Source organism: Dunckerocampus dactyliophorus, chromosome 5, assembly GCF_027744805.1.
Source record: "Dunckerocampus dactyliophorus isolate RoL2022-P2 chromosome 5, RoL_Ddac_1.1, whole genome shotgun sequence".
Classification (NCBI taxonomy): Eukaryota; Metazoa; Chordata; class Actinopteri; order Syngnathiformes; family Syngnathidae; genus Dunckerocampus; species Dunckerocampus dactyliophorus.
This window is the reverse complement of record NC_072823.1, coordinates 21,194,927-21,216,378: the sequence shown is the minus strand read 5'-3', so window position 1 is coordinate 21,216,378 and position 21,452 is coordinate 21,194,927. Positions and strand designations below refer to the sequence as shown.

General features: G+C 41.1%; 2 protein-coding genes across 6 annotated transcripts in view; one reads left to right on the top strand and one right to left on the bottom strand.

Annotated features, from left to right (window-relative positions):
- The first annotated feature begins 608 nt into the window (after positions 1-608).
- Positions 609-2,955, top strand: LOC129181417 (F-box/LRR-repeat protein 14-like). Its single transcript, XM_054776605.1, has one exon. It carries the CDS (start codon positions 1,164-1,166, stop codon positions 2,373-2,375), a length of 1,212 nt encoding a protein of 403 aa, XP_054632580.1. The 5' UTR covers positions 609-1,163; the 3' UTR covers positions 2,376-2,955.
- Positions 2,956-4,747: 1,792 nt separating this feature from the next.
- The window catches only part of LOC129181562 (ELKS/Rab6-interacting/CAST family member 1-like), a 29,032-nt gene continuing 12,327 nt past the window's right edge, over positions 4,748-21,452 (bottom strand). For 3 of the 5 annotated variants that reach the window (XM_054776913.1, XM_054776915.1, XM_054776916.1), the window contains 13 exons: positions 21,018-21,185; positions 20,789-20,926; positions 19,883-20,023; positions 19,607-19,747; positions 19,305-19,498; positions 16,041-16,176; positions 15,838-15,969; positions 15,580-15,636; positions 13,693-13,853; positions 13,407-13,554; positions 11,027-11,122; positions 10,244-10,429; positions 4,748-8,820 (listed from right to left, as the gene is read on the bottom strand). In XM_054776913.1, coding sequence (XP_054632888.1) covers positions 8,683-8,820; positions 10,244-10,429; positions 11,027-11,122; positions 13,407-13,554; positions 13,693-13,853; positions 15,580-15,636; positions 15,838-15,969; positions 16,041-16,176; positions 19,305-19,498; positions 19,607-19,747; positions 19,883-20,023; positions 20,789-20,926; positions 21,018-21,185 — 1,836 coding nt within the window. In that variant the 3' untranslated portion in view covers positions 4,748-8,682. Of the gene's footprint in view, positions 8,821-10,243; positions 10,430-10,781; positions 10,869-11,026; positions 11,123-13,406; positions 13,555-13,692; positions 13,854-15,579; positions 15,637-15,837; positions 15,970-16,040; positions 16,177-19,304; positions 19,499-19,606; positions 19,748-19,882; positions 20,024-20,788; positions 20,927-21,017; positions 21,186-21,452 lie in introns of those variants that run through there. The other 2 variants (XM_054776914.1, XR_008570456.1) reach the window with 2 other exon arrangements.

Sequence of the window (21,452 nt, the reverse complement as noted above, 5' to 3'; positions counted from 1 at the left end):
CTTGCGTATCTTGATTTCTGCTGTAACAAGTGAATTTCCCTGCTGTGGGATTAATAAAGTACTATACAATACAATACAATATGACTTCAGCAACAATTTTCGATTTTTATACAAATCCCTGGCCATAAGGCCATCAGGCTTCTCAATGAAGCACTCACACACACCGCACGCAACACACGCACACACTCATAGCACTTTATTTATTTATTTATTTGTTTGTTTGTTTGTTTGTTTGTTTGTATTATTTACTTTTATTAATGTCTCTTCTGTTGTTGTTGCTTAATTTATTGGTGTTTATGTTTCTTATGTTCTTATTCTTTCTTGTGTTTTCTTTCTTTTCTTGGGAGAATGAACAGAATAAGATTTTCATTGCATAGTATAACTGCTGTTTTACTATGCACATGACAATAAAACTCTCTTGAATCTTGAATAATCATAGATATGTATTTTAGTTTTTAAAAACCCTGTGATTTACATTTTTACTTTTATATTTCTATGTGTATAATTCTAACGTTAAGGAAGCTTTATTTATACATTTTAGATCGGCTCTGACAGCAGTGCGTGTGTATGCAGTACTCCTTACCTCCACTAGCTGTCGCTGGTTAGCGGCTAGCCTCCCTCGCTAGTCGCTCCAAGCTAACAGTGTTAGTCAATAGAGGTCTTGGATGCTACAACGCTACTGGAAATGCCTTCGGAAGTAAAGCAGCCTGGCTGGCAGACGACGAAATTATTTTATAGATGAACATTTATATATTTCGGCAAGTTGTGTGATGCGCTGCTGGACTAAGGAATAATACTTTATTTCGGGGCGGCTTGAACGACGAAGCTCACAACGTAAAGGACTACAAACGCTTAGCTAGCCGGCTAGGTAAAGATTACGTCCTGCTTTTTCCATCCGTAATATAAGTCATACTACTACTAATAATAATCTATTTTTATTTGACTTGTAAGAAGATTTAGACATGGACTGGTTTATATTGTGCTTCACGCGCGTGTTTAGCGTGTTAGCTCATTAGCAATGGCTAGCTTGTTAGCGTGCTAGCTGAAATCGGCTAACGCTAGCGAGGCAAGTTGGCAGCAGAGTTTGGGCGAGCTAACAACGGCTGCATTGTCTCCCACCAGCGACGCCCCCGCCCCACTCGGCTCTGCTCCACATTGCAGTCATGTTTGAAATGGAGACACACGTATCGTGCCTTTTCCCCGAGATCCTTGCCATCATTTTCAGCTACCTGGACGTGAAAGACAAAGGCAGGGTGGCCCAAGTATGCGCGGCCTGGAGGGACGCGTCCTACCACAAGTCAGTGTGGAGGGGGGTGGAAGCCAAGCTCCATCTGCGCCGGGCCAACCCCTCGCTCTTCCCCAGCCTGCAGACGCGCGGGATTAAGAAGGTGCAGATCCTCAGTTTGAGGCGCAGCTTGAGCTACGTGATCCAGGGCATGCCTCACATCGAGAGCCTGAACCTGTGCGGATGCTTCAGCTTGACAGACAACGGACTGGGTCACGCGTTCGTGCAGGACATCCCATCCCTGCGGGTGCTCAACTTGAGCCTCTGCAAGCAGATCAGCGACTGCAGCTTGAGCCGCATCGCCGAGTACCTGAAGAACCTGGAGGTGCTGGAACTGGGGGGCTGCAGCAACATCACCAACACAGGGCTGCTGTTCATCGCCTGGGGCTTGCACAGACTCAAGAGCTTGAACCTGCGCAGCTGCCGCCACGTGTCCGACGTGGGCATTGGGCACCTGTCGGGCATGACGCGCCACACTGCCGAGGGCTGCCTCACCTTGGAGAAACTCACCTTGCAGGACTGCCAGAAGCTCACCGACCTCTCGCTCAAGCACGTCTCCAAGGGGCTCAGTCGGCTCAAGGTGCTCAATTTGAGCTTCTGCGGTGGGATATCGGATGCTGGCATGATCCACCTCTCGCACATGACGCACCTGTGCAGTTTGAACCTGCGCTCCTGCGACAACATTAGTGACACGGGCATCATGCACCTGGCCATGGGCTCCCTGCGCCTCTCGGGCCTGGACGTCTCCTTCTGTGACAAGATCGGCGACCAGAGCCTGGCGTACATCGCTCAGGGCCTCTACCAGCTCAAATCGCTGTCGCTGTGCTCGTGCCACATCAGCGACGACGGCATCAACAGGATGGTGCGGCAGATGCACGAGCTGAGGACGCTGAACATTGGGCAGTGCGTGCGCATCACGGACAAGGGCCTGGAGCTCATCGCCGACCACCTGACCCAGCTGACGGGCATCGACCTGTACGGCTGCACTAAGATCACCAAGAGGGGCCTGGAGAGGATCACCCAGCTGCCCTGCCTTAAAGTGTTGAACCTGGGCTTGTGGCAGATGACCGACAGCGAGCGTGTGAGGTGAATGGTGGCCTCGGTTGCCATGGATACCAAACATTTCACTTTTTCGGGTGTCCCAGTCTTTAGCTACCTCGCCCGTGCAACACAGCAGTGCCTACAGCTCCAATAACGCATATTTTTATGACTCTTTTCTACAAAACCCTACAGTGTAATAACAATAATAATAGGTATGCATTTTAACTCCTAAACAAAAAAGGCTGGGATTAACATTTGTACATTCTTTTTCGCTGATGTATTTTTTTAACAATATTTTTTTCAATGGAATAATTTTGTACTTCAAATTGAAGTGGGACGCATCACTTCATGTGTGCTTGTTTACTTGTTGAATAAGGCGGCTGTCACATTCCAAAGGATGACAACCCATTTAAGAGAAAAAAAGTACATCACTGTGCGACTTACAGTATAGGCCTTGTGATTGGTTGACAGATTATGCAAAAAAAAAAAAAAAAGGTTCACCGATGGATGGTGGCGCTCGGAATGGTCTCAAGAGAATTTGTTAAAAAATAAACAGTAATTTAAGATTGTTTTATATTCATACTGTAGTGATATTTATGAATAAAGATGACAAATATGTTTCACCTTAATCTTGCTTATTTGTGCACTCTTTTTCAACATTATTGAGAGAAATGCTGTTATATAGATATTATACCATTGCAAACTACAACAATGAACAAAAGTGTCAAATGAATACCCTTCTGACTGACATTCACAATTGAGCATTATTGTATAGTCTTTGTGGCATAATTGTTGATACAACTCACGATATTTAGAAACACTTGAAGGGATCATTTGGATTTTTTGACATGGAAGTTGTACGACATCTCCATCCGCAGTGTAGTTCATCAACATATGTTTATATACATATCAGACTTTATACCTGGTACCTTTCTTTGCCTTTATGACGCTAAAATCCCCGGAGCTCTCCCCTCTTGATTTTTTTTGTTTGGGGGCACTTGAAAGCTACGGACATGAATCATCTCCAGGAATGTATTGCCAACGCCATTATAAGCATAACTTGTGCTAATGCAAGGTCATCAACAGTGGAAAACACGTATTATGTGTTTTCGAAACAATGGTAATCATATAGAGCACATACAGTATAAATGAAAAGTTGTCCAACATGAATGAGTTTTCATATGTATGGAAACGTATGGCCCACCCTCTATTACTGAATATAAGAGTCGATGTTGAGAGTGGGCTGAAACTATAGTAAATAAATTAGCAATAGCTGATGGCTTGAATAATGTACTTAAATATAGTTAAGGCCAATATTATTCATACATCAGCCAAATTTTGAGCTTAAGTAATTTTCTATTTGTTTAATGTCCATCCATCCATCTTCTATGCCGCTGATCCTCACAAGGGTCACAGGTATGCTGGAGCCTATCCCAGCTGACTTCGGTACACCCTGGACTGGTCGCCAGTCAGTTGCAGGGCAAACAGTCACTCTCACATTCATACCTATGGGCAGTTTTTGGAGTCACCAATTAAGGGGTACCTGGAGAAAACCCACGGACGCACGGGGAGACCAACGTGCGGCTATATATACAGTATATATGTGCTGTAATGTTACCATTGTTGTTTTTGTTTTTTTAACTGAAATGACCGAAGAATGTGACACAACAGAGTAAGAAGTTGTCTTCCTTTCTTTTTTAAAATGTAAACATATTCTATATACCATATACATACAGGAATTATTTAAACAGATTTTTATTTTTATTTTAACAAACAGTTCTAAATCCAAAATTCCATTCCCAAATACTGTATCATCCTAGCCAGTGTTGTACATCCCAAAAGTGAGCAGCCTGTTCTGTGCAGGTCATAGACAATGAGTCATAATTAAAGGCAGTTAGGCAGTTATTGAAAACGTAATAAGGAAATCTTATGCATGACAATGTTATCTTTGAGATTTGACGTGTTTTAACATGTTTACACTGATTCTGTATCTGTTAATAGCTAACAACTTTTTTGCCACTTTGTATGTGTATATTTTCAACAATCAAATAAGAATTGGCTTTACCAAGGTAATTTGGCCACTTTATGACTTGTTTCTGGTCTTAACGGCATATCCAGTAGTTCACAAAAGTGAGTCCGCTGCTTCCAAAGCAGTACATGTTGGAATTTCCCTCACTGAACCGCAGCTCCTCTCAGTGCCGGCAGCACTCAGGCATTATCTGGTAAAGTACTCACTTGTGTTGCCAGCTATTTAGACAAAAATGACTGTGTTGAGTTATTTTCAGTGAATAGTAATTTTTTACTGCAAAACAAGCTGTCCAGTGACAAATTATGTATGTAATTTGTATAGCGTTGTCCCCTGACAACATTGTAATAAAATGTTGGGGATATATCTAGACAAAAAGACCAATAAACAAGGCTTATAATTTATTTATTTACATACATACAAAACCCAAACAACTCACAAACACGGCTTGTTTGTTTTCTTGCAACATAAACAGATTGAAGGCAACACATTTTTGTTTTTACAAACGCTTAAGAGTGAATGAATTAAAAAACAAAACACACAAAAAAAATCACATGAATTCATCAGCGAGAAGAGACAATGAAACATTTAAGGCAAATGCAGGAAAACACAGACAAAATGGAATGCCTTCCAATTCATGAAGCGTACACAAAGGCGTTTACGTAAGACAATAACTGACTGGAGGCAAAAGAAAAAGACCACCACACTATAATCTCAGGGTTACATGGAAATAAATGACAATTTTCACTAAACTTTTGAACGAAAATTTAAAAACGCTTCAATCAGACAATCAATTTTTAGTTGACACATTTAATCTTAATGACCTTTTTCCAGGGAGCATCTCACTGCCCCTCAAAGGATCTGTGCAAACATTCAATGTATAGCCATACAGTTAACATTTAAACATATCGATGCATTTATAATTCTATAGAGGACTTTCCATAAGTAGTCAGCAGTGCTCACGCACACACACACACACACACACACATTTTGTCTCCCGTGACAAACGGCACTGCTTTTGACTTTTTTTTGTTTTTATCTCCAAAGAACGCACAACATTGCCCACTTACGTCAGTCACTGTTAAATATTTACAAACGGCTGTTTAAAAAGGAATTAAAAGAGCCCTGAAGAGATCACAAAAAATAATAATCATAAGGAGCCTTCCATTTGTGCAGTGGGTCAACTATTATTTTAGGGCTTGAAGGTAACAGTTTTTGGATGAATACCCAACATACCACAAGGACAATTCACCATTGTTATTTCATCATGCCTTATTAGCACCAATAGTACAGAGGAACACACATCCCTGCTTTAGGTCCGGTACCCATTCGTGCATGCTCCAAGGCCACAATTAGAACGTTCTCAAAAGAAACATTTGCATACCTCATCACAAGTAGACGCTGTGTGTGCAAAACCATCAACAAATGAACATGTCACAAATATTTCACTTCCACCTTCTCCCTCTCTCTCGTCCGTGTATTAAAACATAGTGTGGAGCATCAAAGATCCCCTCTGCAGAATCCTGTAGCAGAAACAAGAGCTACAGTATCTTACAGAAATGTAGGGGGGAGAAACATGGTTATTACAGCAGATCTTGTCAAGGGACATTACCATAGAAATTAACACATACTATAGAGTAATCAGTGTACATCTTGTACAGCAGTGTAGATTTACTATACACTGAAAGTGAGTCAACAAAGCCATTATTGCCGAAATAGCTGGCAACACAAGTGAGTACACGAATTCATGACAGCATGAGTGCTGCCAGCACGAGGGGAGCAATGGTTCATTGAGGGGAAATATGAATTCTAACATGTACTGCGATACCGTAAAGCAGAAACTGGGATGCATGGCAATTTTCCAATATGATAAGGAGCCCAAACACACCTCAAAGATGACATGTGCCTTGCTGAGGAAGGTGAAGGTGATGGAGTGGCCAAGTATCTCTCTCTCTCCTCTACAACAGAACCAAACGAAGCACCAGCTCCACCAGTTAATGTCATCATGGAGGAGTGGATTCCAGTAACAACATGTGACACTCTGGTCAATTCCATGCAAGAGGATTCTCACTTTGGACAGCCACAGTGCATGTTGGAATTCATGTCATATAACTCAAGGAACCCCAGTTCCCCCGTTTCCAGCAGCACTCGCGTAGCCCCAGATCATGTCACTACCAACACCATCTTGATATGATCAAGTGTTTCCAGCTGCTTAGACATTAATGGCTGTGTGTTGACTCATTTTCAGTAGATAGTAGGGGTGTCACGAGACACTCTCCTCACAAGATGAGACGATACGATACGACACACAAGATTGGGTCTACGAGAACGAGACAAGACGAGATCTTAACATTCATTTTTAGAAACGTACAATGAAAAAACAAGACTACACAAACAAACTTTTATTTAACCGTGTCACAACACAACGCAGCTGTGTTGTTTATTGTCCCACAAATTGACAATAAACGATATTGTCAGCATTTTTTTTAGACCAAATAAACCACTTGTGATCATTTATAATAATAATAATAATAATAATAATAGATAATCATATCATAATAATGCAATATTTCCTCGAGAATGTAATCTTTCACTCTAAAGTTAGCATTTGTGACATGTACACTTATCAAAAATACAAACGCAAGACTTTTGTTTTTGCTCCCATTTTTCATGAGCTGAACTCAAAGATCTCAAACTGTTTTCCATGTGCTGTACACAAAAGGCCCATCGCTCTCAAATATTGCTCACAAATCTGCCTAAAATTGTGTTAGTGAGCATTCATGATTCATAACTTATCCACCTCACAGGTGTGGCATATCAGGATGCAAATGGTGGTTTCATCAACAGCATGGAGCCACTTCTCCACTGAGTGTTTGAGGTGTCAAATTTCACTATGCTTTTCTTTTATGCACTGTCACCAGAAGAGCCTGCCTCTTGCTTGGGAGACATAATGGAGGTTGAAGTTAAAAAGTTAACTGAAAAGAACAAAGGTGACGTCGGCTTTCCTCAGTCTAGCGACGCATGACTACATATTCCTCCGCCTATGTATTCTTCCGCCGCAAACATGTAAAGAGCTCTCTTTTTCTTTTTGTACAGTATAAATCATTTTTGGGTGTACTTACTAAGAAACATCGTAACATGGAACATTGTAAAACGAGGACCACCTGTACTGCTGTATAAGCTATACACGGACTACTCTAAAGTATATTTAGTATAAGTTCATTACAAGAGTATTGTCTCTTGACAAGATCTAATAAAATGATGCTGGAATGTTAGGCGTGTGCTTGTTTTTGGGAGATATCGTAAACCAGAGGACCCGCAAGCTCCAACCTCAGAACCCAAAGGTCCACATCCGCATCGCAATCAACCTGCACTCACCCAGAGTGCTTTCCTGCCCCGTGTGTTAATTTTAAATGTTTTCAAAAGGTAGTAGAAGACTGAAAAAACAAACGTGATTTTAACTGTGCTTGATGGGTACTGTGAATTGAAGCCATCCACAGAGAGTAAACATGCAGACTTTGTGCTCAGGTTTCCTATGATTAGTCCCCCTTCTTTAACCCAATACAGTGAAACCTTTAAACTACAACACCCACCGAGGTTGTACGATTCAGACTTGGACCAAATCTTGTGTAAAAACTTGCATTTCAAATACAAGCAACTCAAAAACTTTGAAGTGAACTTGCTCAGTTCAACAAGCATGAACCATCTTGCTTGGTCTTTGGCTTTTTTTGCAACACCTATTCCAAAAAGAAGTAAAAGAAGTGGTAAGACTCCAGCGTCAACATACTGTATGCGTTGTCGCTTGTTATCAAAGTTGAAGTGCAGCATTTTATTGTTTTGTAGTGCTCAACTTATCTTTACTCTTGCATGAGGCACGACGTGCATCTCTGACACGGCTTACGCCTTCATTATTCATCTTTGACGTTAAGATGGAGTGTTTTATTGTTTGTACCACTACTAACACAGGTCGACTTTACACATGTATGAATGTTAGAATTCCATAAAAATTGCCTGTACAATAATTAAAGGTTTTATGATGGTATGATGAGTTTGACACTGGAACAGACTTTTACTATTTACATTATTTCCTATGGGAAAAATTGTCACACATTGATTTTAGAGGTTCCACTGTATTATTTCCCAGTACACATGGGTGCAAGTGTGCAATAACGTTGTGTTCACTGCCCCATATTGTGCTGTCTTAAAACTTGCTTTGGTGTTGTTTAACAATGGCGGCCTGGGACAGGAAAGCACTTACAAGAACTCCAAGGGTGGAAAGATGACGGCACAGAAGGAAATTTAAAGACCAAACTGGATGTTTCCTGTGAGGTCAACAAGACTCCTCCAGCGCGTTGACGACCTGCTCCAAGATGTCAGGGCAGTAGTCGGCGATCTGCTGCAGGACACAGTTGGCGTACTCCTGCAGCTCGCCGCTCTCCTTCTCGCACAGCTCCAGCTCCTTCTCCAGCTGGACACCACAAGACAGGCAGAGGTCAGTCTCAAAAGAGTTCTCAAAAGGTTTATACCAGTGGTTCTCAAGTGGTTTGGTTGCGGGACCCACCATCACCCCTCAATGATAAGCGGTAACCCAGATCGCAGAAATGTTTAAACTCAAACTTCTCAATTATGTTATATTTAACGGGACTGTTTGCAACACAGCGGGAGTTGCAGTGGTGAGACACCGGCTATCTTTTTATAACATGCTCTTCTCCAGCAGATATCTGCAGCTGTGTGTCGGACAGATGACACCTTAAGTCCCACTTAAGTCGGCCAAAAACATGGCACACAGCTTGTGGTACAAACAAGAAGGCGGGATGCATTCACGGACATCGGGTCATTAGAGGTTTTTTTTTTACATTTTTATTAGACCTGCACCCCACTGAAAAGGGCTGTAGTTGAGAATCACTGGTTTAGATGACTATAATGTGGTCTACTGGGAATCCTTCCATTTTGTTACAATAGAGTATAAGAATATTTACCATAAAAGTTGTTTAACTAAAGAGTCAGGTTCCAATCATAAAGTCGGCGCAAATGAAAATTGTCTCTTTTCAATGACATTTCATCAGTGAGAAAATGTAAAACCTAACTATATTTGCATAACAATTATTTATGTCAGATAGGAAAAGTATTGGCCTCAATATAAGAAAAATTTAAGTATCTTCTCCTTAGAAAAACAAGGTTTATACATGCAGCACAACGGGTGGGACCAAACGACTTCTCAAAGCGTATCAGAGCTTTTCTTCCTGTCATTCACACTGACACACACACACGCACACATACTGTACAGCAGTGACCTAGAGAGATGCAGCTGCAACAGAGACCAGCTGGGATAAAAGTATCTTAAAGGTTGTTCACAAGTTAGCAAACAACAAAGGAAGAGTACCATAGTCGGATATCGGAGAGTAGAAATTTCAAGCAGGAATGAACGGACACGAAAAAAATGCACATTTTCCCCACTCTGATGTAAAAAAAAACCTAACAAAAACTGTCCATCAACGCGAGTGAAGTTTTAAAAAAATGCAAGTCTACATAAAGTTGCATTGACCAGCTGTCATGCGCATTTTGTCCCAACCTGAAAACACAACCACAGGGGTGCATTATATTGGTATGTTCCAATCCCGGCATAGCACACGCTGGGAACCGGCATAAAAGGTGTGTCACAAAGTTGGGGGGGGTGGGTTGGCGCGAGGGTTAATGTCCAGTTCGACCCACAACCGAAAGTAGGCTTTGAGGTTTGGCTCGCTATGCGATTTGAGTTTGACACCCCTGTTTTAGACCCTGCATTCAAGACAACACACGTCTTTTTCAGATTTTCAATTCTCTTGTATTCTGAACAATATGGTACCATCAAAAATACTGTATCAATTAGTCTATAGTTTATCAGTCTCTACCTGTTCTGCCGTCATCTTGTGGAGGCCTTCCTCCCAGTGGTCGGGGTCGCTGTGGCTGTAGTGAGCAGGCGGCGTTAGCTGGCTGAGGATGCTGGGGTCGCGGTCGTGGCAGAGGTCGGTCAGGTGGGCGATATAGAGCTTGAGCTTGCTGCGGTTCTGGCACAGGGCTACAAGAGGGGTTATCATCTGTAGGAAGGAAACAAAACGTGGAATGGTTAGAGACTTTTATTGATAATGCTTTTGAAGGTATGCCTCGTCTTCAGTATGGAACATCATCAGCAGACATGCAAAGCCATGATGGTTCAATTGGAGGAGATGGATCACAAGCCTCTCTGTCTGTTTAGCTTGTGCACGCGCACACACACACCAAACACCAACAAAGCAATGATCAAGCACGTTAACATCAGAAACGATTGCAAGAAAATTTTGCAACAGAATCACAAAATGCAAGATGAATAATGACAAAAACATGCAGTGGTGCATTGATGACAGAATTAAAGACTTGATTTTTTTTTTTTTTTTCCCAAGACAAGCTCACCCTTCAGAACAAAACGGCAGAGAGCGAGAGAGGGGGGGAGGGGGGTGGGCACACTGTTGGCTATGCCCAAATACCCTCCTCATCATCCTGTTAGGCCATAATGGAAACCAGGCGCAGCATTGGAGAGGAACATTTGGTTAGTGTGATGAGTATAAGCACGCACCGTTATCTTGTTTCATCAGAGAGGTTAGGCAGTTAAAAGGATGGGGGGAAAGGAGGACTCATGAAGAGGGTCAGTTGGCTACCTGGTCTGGGGAGGGCTTGTGGTTGGTCTGGTCGGGGGCTGTCTTCAGGTGCTCGTCCTCATAGTTGTCTGCCATCAGCTTCATGCGGTTCTGAGTCTGTTCATGAAGGACAGAAAAATTCTAAAATCTACTGTACAATAACAATAGCAGCAGTACAGTATATAATTATATAGCCACAATGTCTACTGTATATATTTATTACTTTTATCATTATTTCAGTCGTCACAATTTATTTTTCATTTTATTCATTATTTTTTTCAATTTTTAATGAGAATATAAAGGGAATTAACAAGTACCACCATATTTTCCGGACTATAAGTCACACTTTTTTTCATGGTTTGGCTGGTCCTGTGAATTGTACTCTGGAGCGACTTACAGTATGTTTTTTTCGCACCGACAGCCACGAGAGGGCACTCTAGGTTTGTGTGCCGGTATCTGCTGCGCCCATCACTCCTGTACCACTATTTAAAACCACATATTTGTCTATGCGTTTTGGTCTCTCATCCACACGCATACGCAGGTTTTTGTCCTTAAAAACTGAGCTTTTGGGAAACTCCGGCCAGGGTGAAGATTTTTTAAAACTCCCGCTTCAGTGTATTCATGTGGATGGCGAAGACGGAACTTTTGGCTTGTTGCTGACAGATGACGTAACAATTATGTGCCGTTATTTCCACATTAGATAAGTATAATTGAATGTGTGCAATGGCACACATAACATTGGTGCTTCCAAGCATGCTGAAATGACTTTTTGAGTATATAAAAGTAGACATACGCCTACATTCGCTTTACATTGATGAACAAAGGCGCCATTGTGGGCTTCGTAGGGTGCTATACTGCTGTTTTGCTTGCTAAACGGCAATTTGGGACAAGACCCGATCTGACCTCTAGTTGGTGGGACAACTTTCACAAGCATGTCGTTATTTTGGAAGAATGGCGTGGGAATGTTAGCATGGCAAGAAGCTTGTGATTGCGTTTGACTGAGCTGCTTTGCCCGCACATTGAAAGCTTCCCTGTTATATATGCCTGCCTTGTTCTGCATAACTATCGTCATGGAGGCACTTAAACAAGGACACATTTGCCAGTAGTGAAATCGAGTAGCAGGAAGAAAGTTTGGAATCAACGAGAAACTTGTGAGGGACTGGCGAAAAGCCGAGGATACTCTAACTGCAATGAAGAAAACAACAAAAAAAGGTAATCACGAGCTAAAAGCTAGATGGCCACAGCTAAAGAAACAAGTTCATAAATTGGTGCTTGAACAACGTGCTACCAGGAGAGGCTTGTCACGTCTCCACGCCCAGGTACATGCCAAGGCGATGAACATAGATGACTTTGCGGGTTGTTTAGGCTATAGTTATCTGAATAACTGTTAATGTTATGTTAACATAGCACCTATTCACGTTACGTTAACCAACGCCTATTTAGCCTGTTGTTCTCCACACTCCTCTTTTTTTTTTTTTTTTTAGATTTGCTGCGACCAGTTTGCCCTAGTTCACAATCACATTATAATAGGAGTTTTTGTGTAGCTTGTCGTTACGCCGTGTTGTTGACGGTAGGGGTGTCACGAGACACTCAGTTCACGAGACGAGATGATACACGAGATTGGGTCTGCGAGAACAAGACGAGAGATTTTAAACATTACTTTTAAGAAAGGTACAATGAAAAAATATAACAAATATGTGACAATATATATTGCAATCTCCTCATTCAATTTCTACTACGATACAGTCTTCTGCACTCTGTGTGTATGCTACCGGCCCTGCCTGCACCCACTGAGACAAAGAGACTGTATGACTGACAAAAGGGCTCACTCTGTTCATGCCATCGTTCTTTGGAACAAATACGCCAAGGTGCTGAAACCAATGCACAGACTCAACTCTCTTTCTGCCTGGGCGGAGGCGAGAGATGAGGAAAACAGCCACGCATGCACATGCCACTGTATTGAGGCCGGCAAAATTATCGAGTTCATTTTCATTTATTGTGTGATTAATTAATGCATTTATTATCTTCCCTGGCCTAGTGCCCACAAGACATTTTTTTTCTGAATGAGAAATGTCACGTTTTAGTCTCGTGAGAGCTTGTGCCACGAGATCTTTTGACAACCTTAGTTGATAGCATCGTAACTCTGCTTCTTAACACACCTCATACGCACATTCCGCAGGTGACTTGGTCACGCATTATAACGCATCTGTTCATCAATATAGTGAGATATTAAATGTACAATGACTGGTACATAATCTTTCAAATCAGTGCACACTTAGATGGAGCCCAGGAAATGTCATGTTTTTTGGGGGGGGGGGGTTTGTTTTTTTTTTTTAAATTGCATCAAAAATTCTATCAAAGAAAAAATTCTCTGCACTCACTGTGTTGGTAAACATCCTACCTGCTGCTTGAGCTGTTGCACCAGTCGGTCCTTCTCTCGTTTGAGCAGAGACACTTCATCCTGAGTCTTCTTCTTCTTGGAGGAGGACAACTCCAGCAGGGCAATGTTAGCATCCTTCTCACTGATGGCGGCCAACAGCGCCTCCTGTCTGTTGATTTGGACATAAATAAATCAGCTGGAAAGCAGCCTACATTATTCATGGCGGCAGCTGGCGACGTCCCATAAATGGATGACATTTTTATGAGTGTGGAGGTAGTAATCAATAATCCATTGATTGAGTCCTTACTTCATCTCCAGCACTTCCTCCAGGTGCTTCCTGCGCTCGGCTCGCAGGGTGGTAAGATGTGCCTCTTTCTCGCACAGGGACTGCTGTGTGGATAACAGCTTGGCCCTCATTGACTCCAGCTCCTGCTTCACTTTCTCCATGGCGCCCAGCAACTCCTCCATCTTGGAGCACACACACACACACACACACACACACACACACACACACACACACACACACATACACAATTAAACACAAACAAACTAAAACACAGATAAGATATAAATGGGAAAATCTCCAACAAAAAATCCACTTTTAAGGTGATCTATTGTGGAAATGAAGAAGGTGTGAATAAAGTTGCTTTTAACTATGGTTCATGTTGTATTTACCTGTTATTTGCTGCTTCTATATAGTCACCAACCACTTTATTAGGTAGGCCTGAGGAAACTAATGAAATCCAACACAATTCTATAATAATGCTCACTTTTCATTGACTTCATTTTGTTTCCACGATTTAGCAACTAAATATTACAAACATATTTGTAAGGGCATAATTGTTGCTATAGCTCTTGTAGTGGACCTTATTAGACTCACCAAGAGCACCTAATATTGTGGCGAATGAATATTTGAGCTATAAAATTGACATAACCAGATATATAAATATTTTATTACTATTGTTTTCAACTCCAGGTGACTAATAAGTGTTTCTATAAGCAAGCAGCAGGTAAACAAACACATGACAACTACATGGGCCGGCACTAACAGCAACAAGTCCAACACAATGCAATGCAACAACAGCCAAACTTCTAAAGCAGTGGTGTCCAAACTAATGGGTATAATCAGGGTTCCCACTCTTTCCCTAAAATTATCTTCCAGGACCTTTACAGGACATTTTCAGCCGCTACAGAGACCAGTTGTAACTTCATATGGATCAATACTTACAGTTGCGAGTTTTGTCACTAGACACAAAGTCCTTAAGGGGGTCTGAAACGCAAAATTGGTTAATCATTTTCCAGGTTTTCCAGGATTCGTGAGAACCCTGGGAAAATCAAAAAATTCATTTAAATTGATAATGAGGGCCAATAAAAAAAATTTAAATTTTTTTTTTAAAAAAGCTGCCAGCCAGAAATTGCCGCAGGGCAGCACTTTGGACACCCCTGCCCTAAAGTCTGACTGCTCTTTGAGGACCTAAAAAATGCACGACATTTCAGCCAATCACATGAGATTTCAGCTATTTCAGCTTTGGCTTTGTTTTGTGTATTTTCGCTTGCTTAAGCACAGAACCAGAGATGGAGCACCCGTCTGTTAAGAGTACATCCTGGCTGCTCAGCACAATATGGCTAAAGTAACAATAAGTCGGCATCAAGTGACCACCGTTCTCTCTTTATGTGAAGAGACGCACCTCCCAAGCACAAGCTTGTCCATCACTCGGCTAGTCAAAAGTTACAGATGGATACACAAGTCATAGTTTTTCATTTATGTTTCATTTGTTAAGTGTTTTAACTTCTTTTTACACTCGGAGGGATTTCAAAATTGCGTACGCGTACGTCACCAAGGGTGAGTAACAATACAGTGGTTATATAGTTATATTACACTAGTGGTGATGAAATTAAACGCTGTCTGGATCAAAACATTATGAAGGAGAATTAGTACAGTACAGTTAATAAACGTTTTATGATGACAAAAGTTTCACCCTGGAACGGATTACTTAGACTTCCACAAAACTTGTTTGTAAACCAGGGTCCCTTGTGTTTGACCTTATATTGCAAGTTCCACTCTTAACTCAAAGTACTCAGAGTTCCTTTTAGCCTGCATGTGTGCAGAGGTGTTGCTGTCTGCTGTGCTCAGTCCCTTCTGAATGAGAGTGTCTCTCACACACTCACATACACACACGCACACGGCTCATACCTTAGACCACTTTAAGTGGGCGAGGTTGGACTCATGCATTGCTTTGAGTGAGTACTTCTGACAGGCGGTGAGTAGCAGAGAAAGAGAAGAAGAAGAAGAAGGGAGAAAAAAATGACGAAGAAGAACTGAGAGTGAGGAGGGAGCGACCAGAAAAGAGGAAGGACTGACAAGGTTTACAACAAAAAAAAAAGTAAAAAGGATGATGACCAAGACGCCTGTTTAGTAACACCGAGATGGGATGGTGCTTCATGCATGTACCTGTTTCTCCTGCAGGGACCTGGCAGCCTCCTCCTGAGCGAGCACCATCTCTCGTTCAGCCGTGATCTGAACGCTCTCTCTCAGGGCCTCCTCCAGCTCCTCTATACGCTCGGACTTCTGACGCAAGGAGTCCTTCAAAACAACCATTTAAACAAATGAAACAGAGCCTGTTTCAGGGTGTCTGTAAATGCGTGACTTCTTACCTTCACGTGCAGCGAGCTTTCTGACATGTTGTCCTCCCGTTTTTTGGCCTCCTCCATCAGCCGTGCATTTTTGCTTTTCTCCACCTGCTCCTTGTGCTTCAGAGATGCCACCTTTTTCGTCTGGTCCTTCATCTGCCTGCAGGGGGCACCAGAGAGACATAGGACACCAACATAGATTGTGCCAATAGTCAAATGTATATTCCGTACTTTCTGGTGTATAAGCCACTACTTTTTTTTATTAAACTTTGAACCCTGCAGCTTATATAGCGATGCGGTTAATTTATGGCTAAATTCTAATCTCGTGACATCTCCTTTACTTCAGAACTACTACTACTAATCATTTAAATACTGTGCCACTCAATCTTGCAAAGAACACTAAACACATCACATAAAAACTGAACACTCAAAAAGACTTTTCAAAGACTGCGCACGGAGGATAGTGTCAGCGCTTTCAGGAAAGATCTAGAAGAACAAAGATGGGAGAGTGTCTACAGTGCAAAAGATGTGGATGAAGCATATGATAACTTTCTATGCACTTATATGGAGCTCTATGATAAGAACTGTCCATGGCAAGAAAAGTCCAAGAAGCAAAAGAAAAACAACCAGCCACGGATAACAAAAGGACTAAAAAACACCTGTAAGAAGAAGAATACATTATACAGGAAATGTATTATTCAACAAACTAAAGAAGCAGAAAAAAATATAAGACTTATAAAAATAAGTTGGCAACAATGTTGAGCGTGTGCAAGAGGGAATATTATAGTCATTTACTAGATAAGAATGAAAATAACATTAGAGCAACTTGGGGCATCTTAAGGAGCAGCACTATGAAAGCAGACTACCCTCACTATTTTATGGTTGGAAACACTAATACGGATGATATGAATGAGGTAGTTGAAATGTTCAACAACTATTTTGTAAATATTGGACCAAAACTGGAAGAAGAAATTCCAAAACTCTGCGCAATGGACGACTGTAATGAAAGCATAGATAGGAATCTCAATTCCATGTTCCATCTCAGTGATGGAACTAAAAAGGAAATCACTGACATTGTCAAAAATTTTAAAGCAAAAACATCAACTGATTGTAATGGAATTGAAATGGAAACAATTCAAGGGGTTATCAATGAGATTTTAGAACCGTTAACATATATTAGGAACTTATCATTTCAGACTGAAAAATTTCCTAAAAAAATTAAAATAGCTGAAGTGGTTCCAATTTTCAAAACTGTAAACAAACATCAATTTACAAATTACCGACCGTTTTCTTTATTTTCCCAATTTTGTAAAATGATTGAGAAGCTATTTAATAACAGGTTGGACAAATTTATTAATAATACTCCTTTTGGAAATGTGGAACTGTAAAATGATTCATGAGATGTATTCCATTGTAACCTGCATGCATGTTCAAATAAAATTAAACCAAACCAAAAGGTGTGTGTAAGAAATCTACAAACAAGTACCGTTACCAATTTAAAAATGAAACCCCCCCCCCAGCTATTTTTAAGTTTTCCCATGCATGCAACCTTTTGAGTGTTAAGTTGCAGTGTGATGAGTTTAGTGTTCTTTGTAAGGTGACACAGTGAGTCAGACTGTTATGTTGAGTGGCACAGTATTTAAACGATTAGCAGGAGTTCTTTTATGACGTGGACATGTGCGTCTTATAGTCCGGTGCGGTTTATATACGTACAAATTTCTCCTCTAAATTTAGTGGGTACGGCTTATACACCGCTGCGGCTTATAGACTGGAATTTACGGTATATAACAGGAGCATTGCATACTGCAGTGTGCAGACATACAATGTGGATGGTCCTCGGGTTACTATATTCCATGGTTAAGAACACGCTCCCATAAATTAATTAAAAACTTAATTTTGGTCCATAAACACTCAACTTGCTCGAGAACTATTTACAGCACACGCAGCGGATGAATACGCACTGCACGCTGCAAGAATGCAGTGTATGCCTCGTCCCACGCAGCACAGATGAATACAGTGTGTGCCTCATTCGCAGCTACACGGAGTGGATTATTAGGTCTCCCAAGGCAGGCTTTTTTGGTGGAAATGCACCAAGGCCACAGAAAAGGCTCCAACCACCAAGTCAACGGTAATGACAAAATGGCAAAGTTACTGTGTATTTAATAGTGCATATTTCATAAAACGTTAATTAAAGTCAATAATTGTATTAACAAATACAATACAAGAACGATGTCAGATCATTTAATAATATTACTTTAATTGGTTAAACTGGAGCCACAATAAGTGTAAAATATTTGTATACCGGTACACAAAAATTTGTGAGGCAGCAAATCAAGTGTAGACAGAGATGCCAGCTAAAGTTAAAAAAAAGGGGGAAATAAACATTTGACTTGGAAAATTAGGAAAGAATGAGGAAAAGGAAGCAAAAAGGATAAGAAAAGCGAAAAAGACTGAGAAAGTGAGTACTAACCTGGAGGCCAGACTGTCAGAATGAAAGATTTCCATTGAAAAAAGCAAGCATGCATGAAGAGAGAATGCATACATATTAAGAGGAAAGAAAGAACGTTTCCATGCTTAATCCCACTAATTTGTGGTTAGAAATGTGTTACTGTTCAGTCGAATTTGGCTTATTTAGGACTATATTGTTAAAAATAAGCATCACATGACTGAACATGACAGTACTTGTATTCATCAAAGGGTATAACAATTCTTATGCCGATTACGACGCAAAAATTTCATGTCTTTCGAATCTCTAATACGAATATGATGCAAAATTGACTTGTTTGATACATATGTGACATACCTATGCTAGGTGGTTGTACAGAGTAAATAATTAGTACATTTTGTGGACGAGGAAAAGACACTACTACTGAAATGATTGTAATGAGAGAAGACCGGAGAGACCAGCCTAATCTGACAAGCTCCTGTAAATAGTTGAAGCGTGAAATAAAACTCAAGAAAATCTACAGGAGTTGAGTAGATGAAGCATCCTCTACGATCTTCTCAGCCTTTTCAAGTGCAGGCTGGCTTACGTCCAAAAGAACTTGATAGTTACTGAGGGAACATTTTCAACGCTTAATACACATTTATCAGACGCTACAAAAGGTAGGCCTCCACAAACAAGACATAAATGATGTAACAATAATATGTCCATTATTGTATTTGCAGAGGGGTAGTGCTGTCTCTAATATTTTGGGCCTTTCGTGTAGCTAAATAGAGTAACCCAAATATTACAAACGGCTCTCAGTATGGTATCATACAGTTCTACCCCACTGTGCTTCCACCCACCTCTCCAGCTCGCTGATCTTCTTGTCTTTGTCATTCTTCTCATTTTCCATTTCCCGGAGGATCTCCAGCAGGCGGTCGACCTCGGCTTGCGCTTTCCCAGAATCCTCTTTGTGGCGGGCCACTTCCTGTTCAAGGCTCTTAATGCGCTCTGCCAGCTCAGTGTTGGCTTGAGCCTCCAGAGCTGCATTCTGAGCCTGGAAGAAAAATGCGGAATGTTTGTGTTTTCACTGTGGGTTGGCTGTGTTATAATTATGTGAAACAGTATCATCCTACAAACATTTTCCATGTCGTGCACATCTTACTCTCTTAAGTTGGTTCTCCAGTTTGAGACATTCCTCCCTCTTCTGCTCCAGGGCAATCTCCAGACTTTTCAGCTTAGAGTCTTTCTTCAGGCCAGAGGAGGCCAGGGACGATGCATGTTCCTTCAGGTCCAGCAGAGATGTCTGTGCATACAAAGACACAAAGCAAATCCACCTTATTAAACTAGCATCCATGACTCATCACAAAGAAACATTTCATTTATTTTTATTGCACGAAACAATTTCCCTCTTCTCATTTGTGTTGTGCTTGTTTCTCACCTCCCTGTCTGACAGGTCTCCCTGCAGTAAGCTCAGCCTCTCTTTCAGCTCTTTCAGCTCCTTCTTCGTACAATCCAGCTCTTCGGTCTTCTCTCGGTCATCTCGGTCTCGCTGTTCCTTCAGTCGCTCAATAATGCGTTCCTACCAGGATGGTAGAGAAAAAAAAAAAAGAACGCAGACACCCATGTATCAAAATCGATCACATAGGGCTATCAAATGACTGCAGAATCAAGTTTATGCATTTATAAATGTTTAAAATTAGACGACATGCCTTTATTTATTCAATTGCAGAGAGTGCCAGGCATCTATTAGATGCTTAGGTGTTTGTTTTATTTATGCACAATTCTAATAGCGCTAATACATTTGTAATATTCAACAATATTATGTACAATATATATAACAACAGTATTTGAAGCATTTTTCCATTATGAAATAATAATACGTAACTTATTATTATCTGTCACTAACTGAAGATGTCCGTCAATTTATTTCTTATTTTTCTGGATACCAGGTTATGTGTACCACAGGGAATACATTCATTCTAAAAGCTTTCTGTCCAACTCCTCAAAAGCGTTTTTTCTCCCTCCAGGATCTCTTCTTGCCAGCAGAATTAATATTGTTTTTTTTATATTTGTCATTCTTTTCTGTTTTTACCATTTTGCTGTCTAATGTTTTAATTTCCACTCTAAACTTCAGCTTTACAGATGCCATGTCTGCTGTATAGTGTTGTGGTATACGTATCAGGCATAGTAAAGGTAATTGCCACAACCAATTATTTCTGAAGGGAAAAGAGGAGACGTCTATTGGCATGGATGACACAGCGTCAGGAGTAAAGGCCATTTTTGAGGAAGCACTATAGCTGTCAAAATGAAAGCAGGCTCCTGTTTCACAGGGATATGAGCTTACTTTTTCTGCAAGAGACTCCTCCAGTGTGGTGAGGGCAGTGTCCGTGTTGGAGGTATCGGCCTGCAAGGACTTGACTCTCTCCTTTAAGCTGCTCATCTGCTTCTCCTTATCCCTCAACTGCTCCTGTAGGTTCTCAATCTGCAGAGCAAAATAACTATCAGCTCTTGGACTACCATTATTTAAAATAATTTTGAAAAAGTATGTGCAAAGACTCTCAGCCCAAAATCACCTTCTTCTGCAGCACGTTGACTTTGCGCTCCTTCACCTCCAGCATGTCCTTGAGGTCGTGGATCTCTCCACTGAGCGTTCCCTTCTCCTCTGAGACTTCTTGGATCTGCTTGCTCTTTTTATTCAGAGTGGCTTCTTTCTCTTCCAGGCGCAGACGCAAGGCATCCACCTGACCAGAAAGAACACACAACATATAACAGCCTTTAATTGTAATGCTCACACAACAGCGTTAACTATATGTTGTATGACCAAAGGATGTTTGTATTATAGTACCATACTGACCCCAATATAAGCAGACCACTCTTTTTGTAAAGATTTTGCTCTGCTTGTTGAGCAATACGTTCTTTCATGTTAGCCTCCAAAAGTGTCCAACAGGACCAGAAAAAGTCTCTTGATTTCTCACAAGCCGTTTTTTTTTCTCAAAAAGATAATCTAG

What these genes read in the sequence shown, in the direction of transcription:
- LOC129181417 (XM_054776605.1), top strand. Translation starts at nt 1,164, where the DNA reads ATGTTTGAAATGGAGACACACGTATCGTGCCTTTTCCCCGAGATCCTT.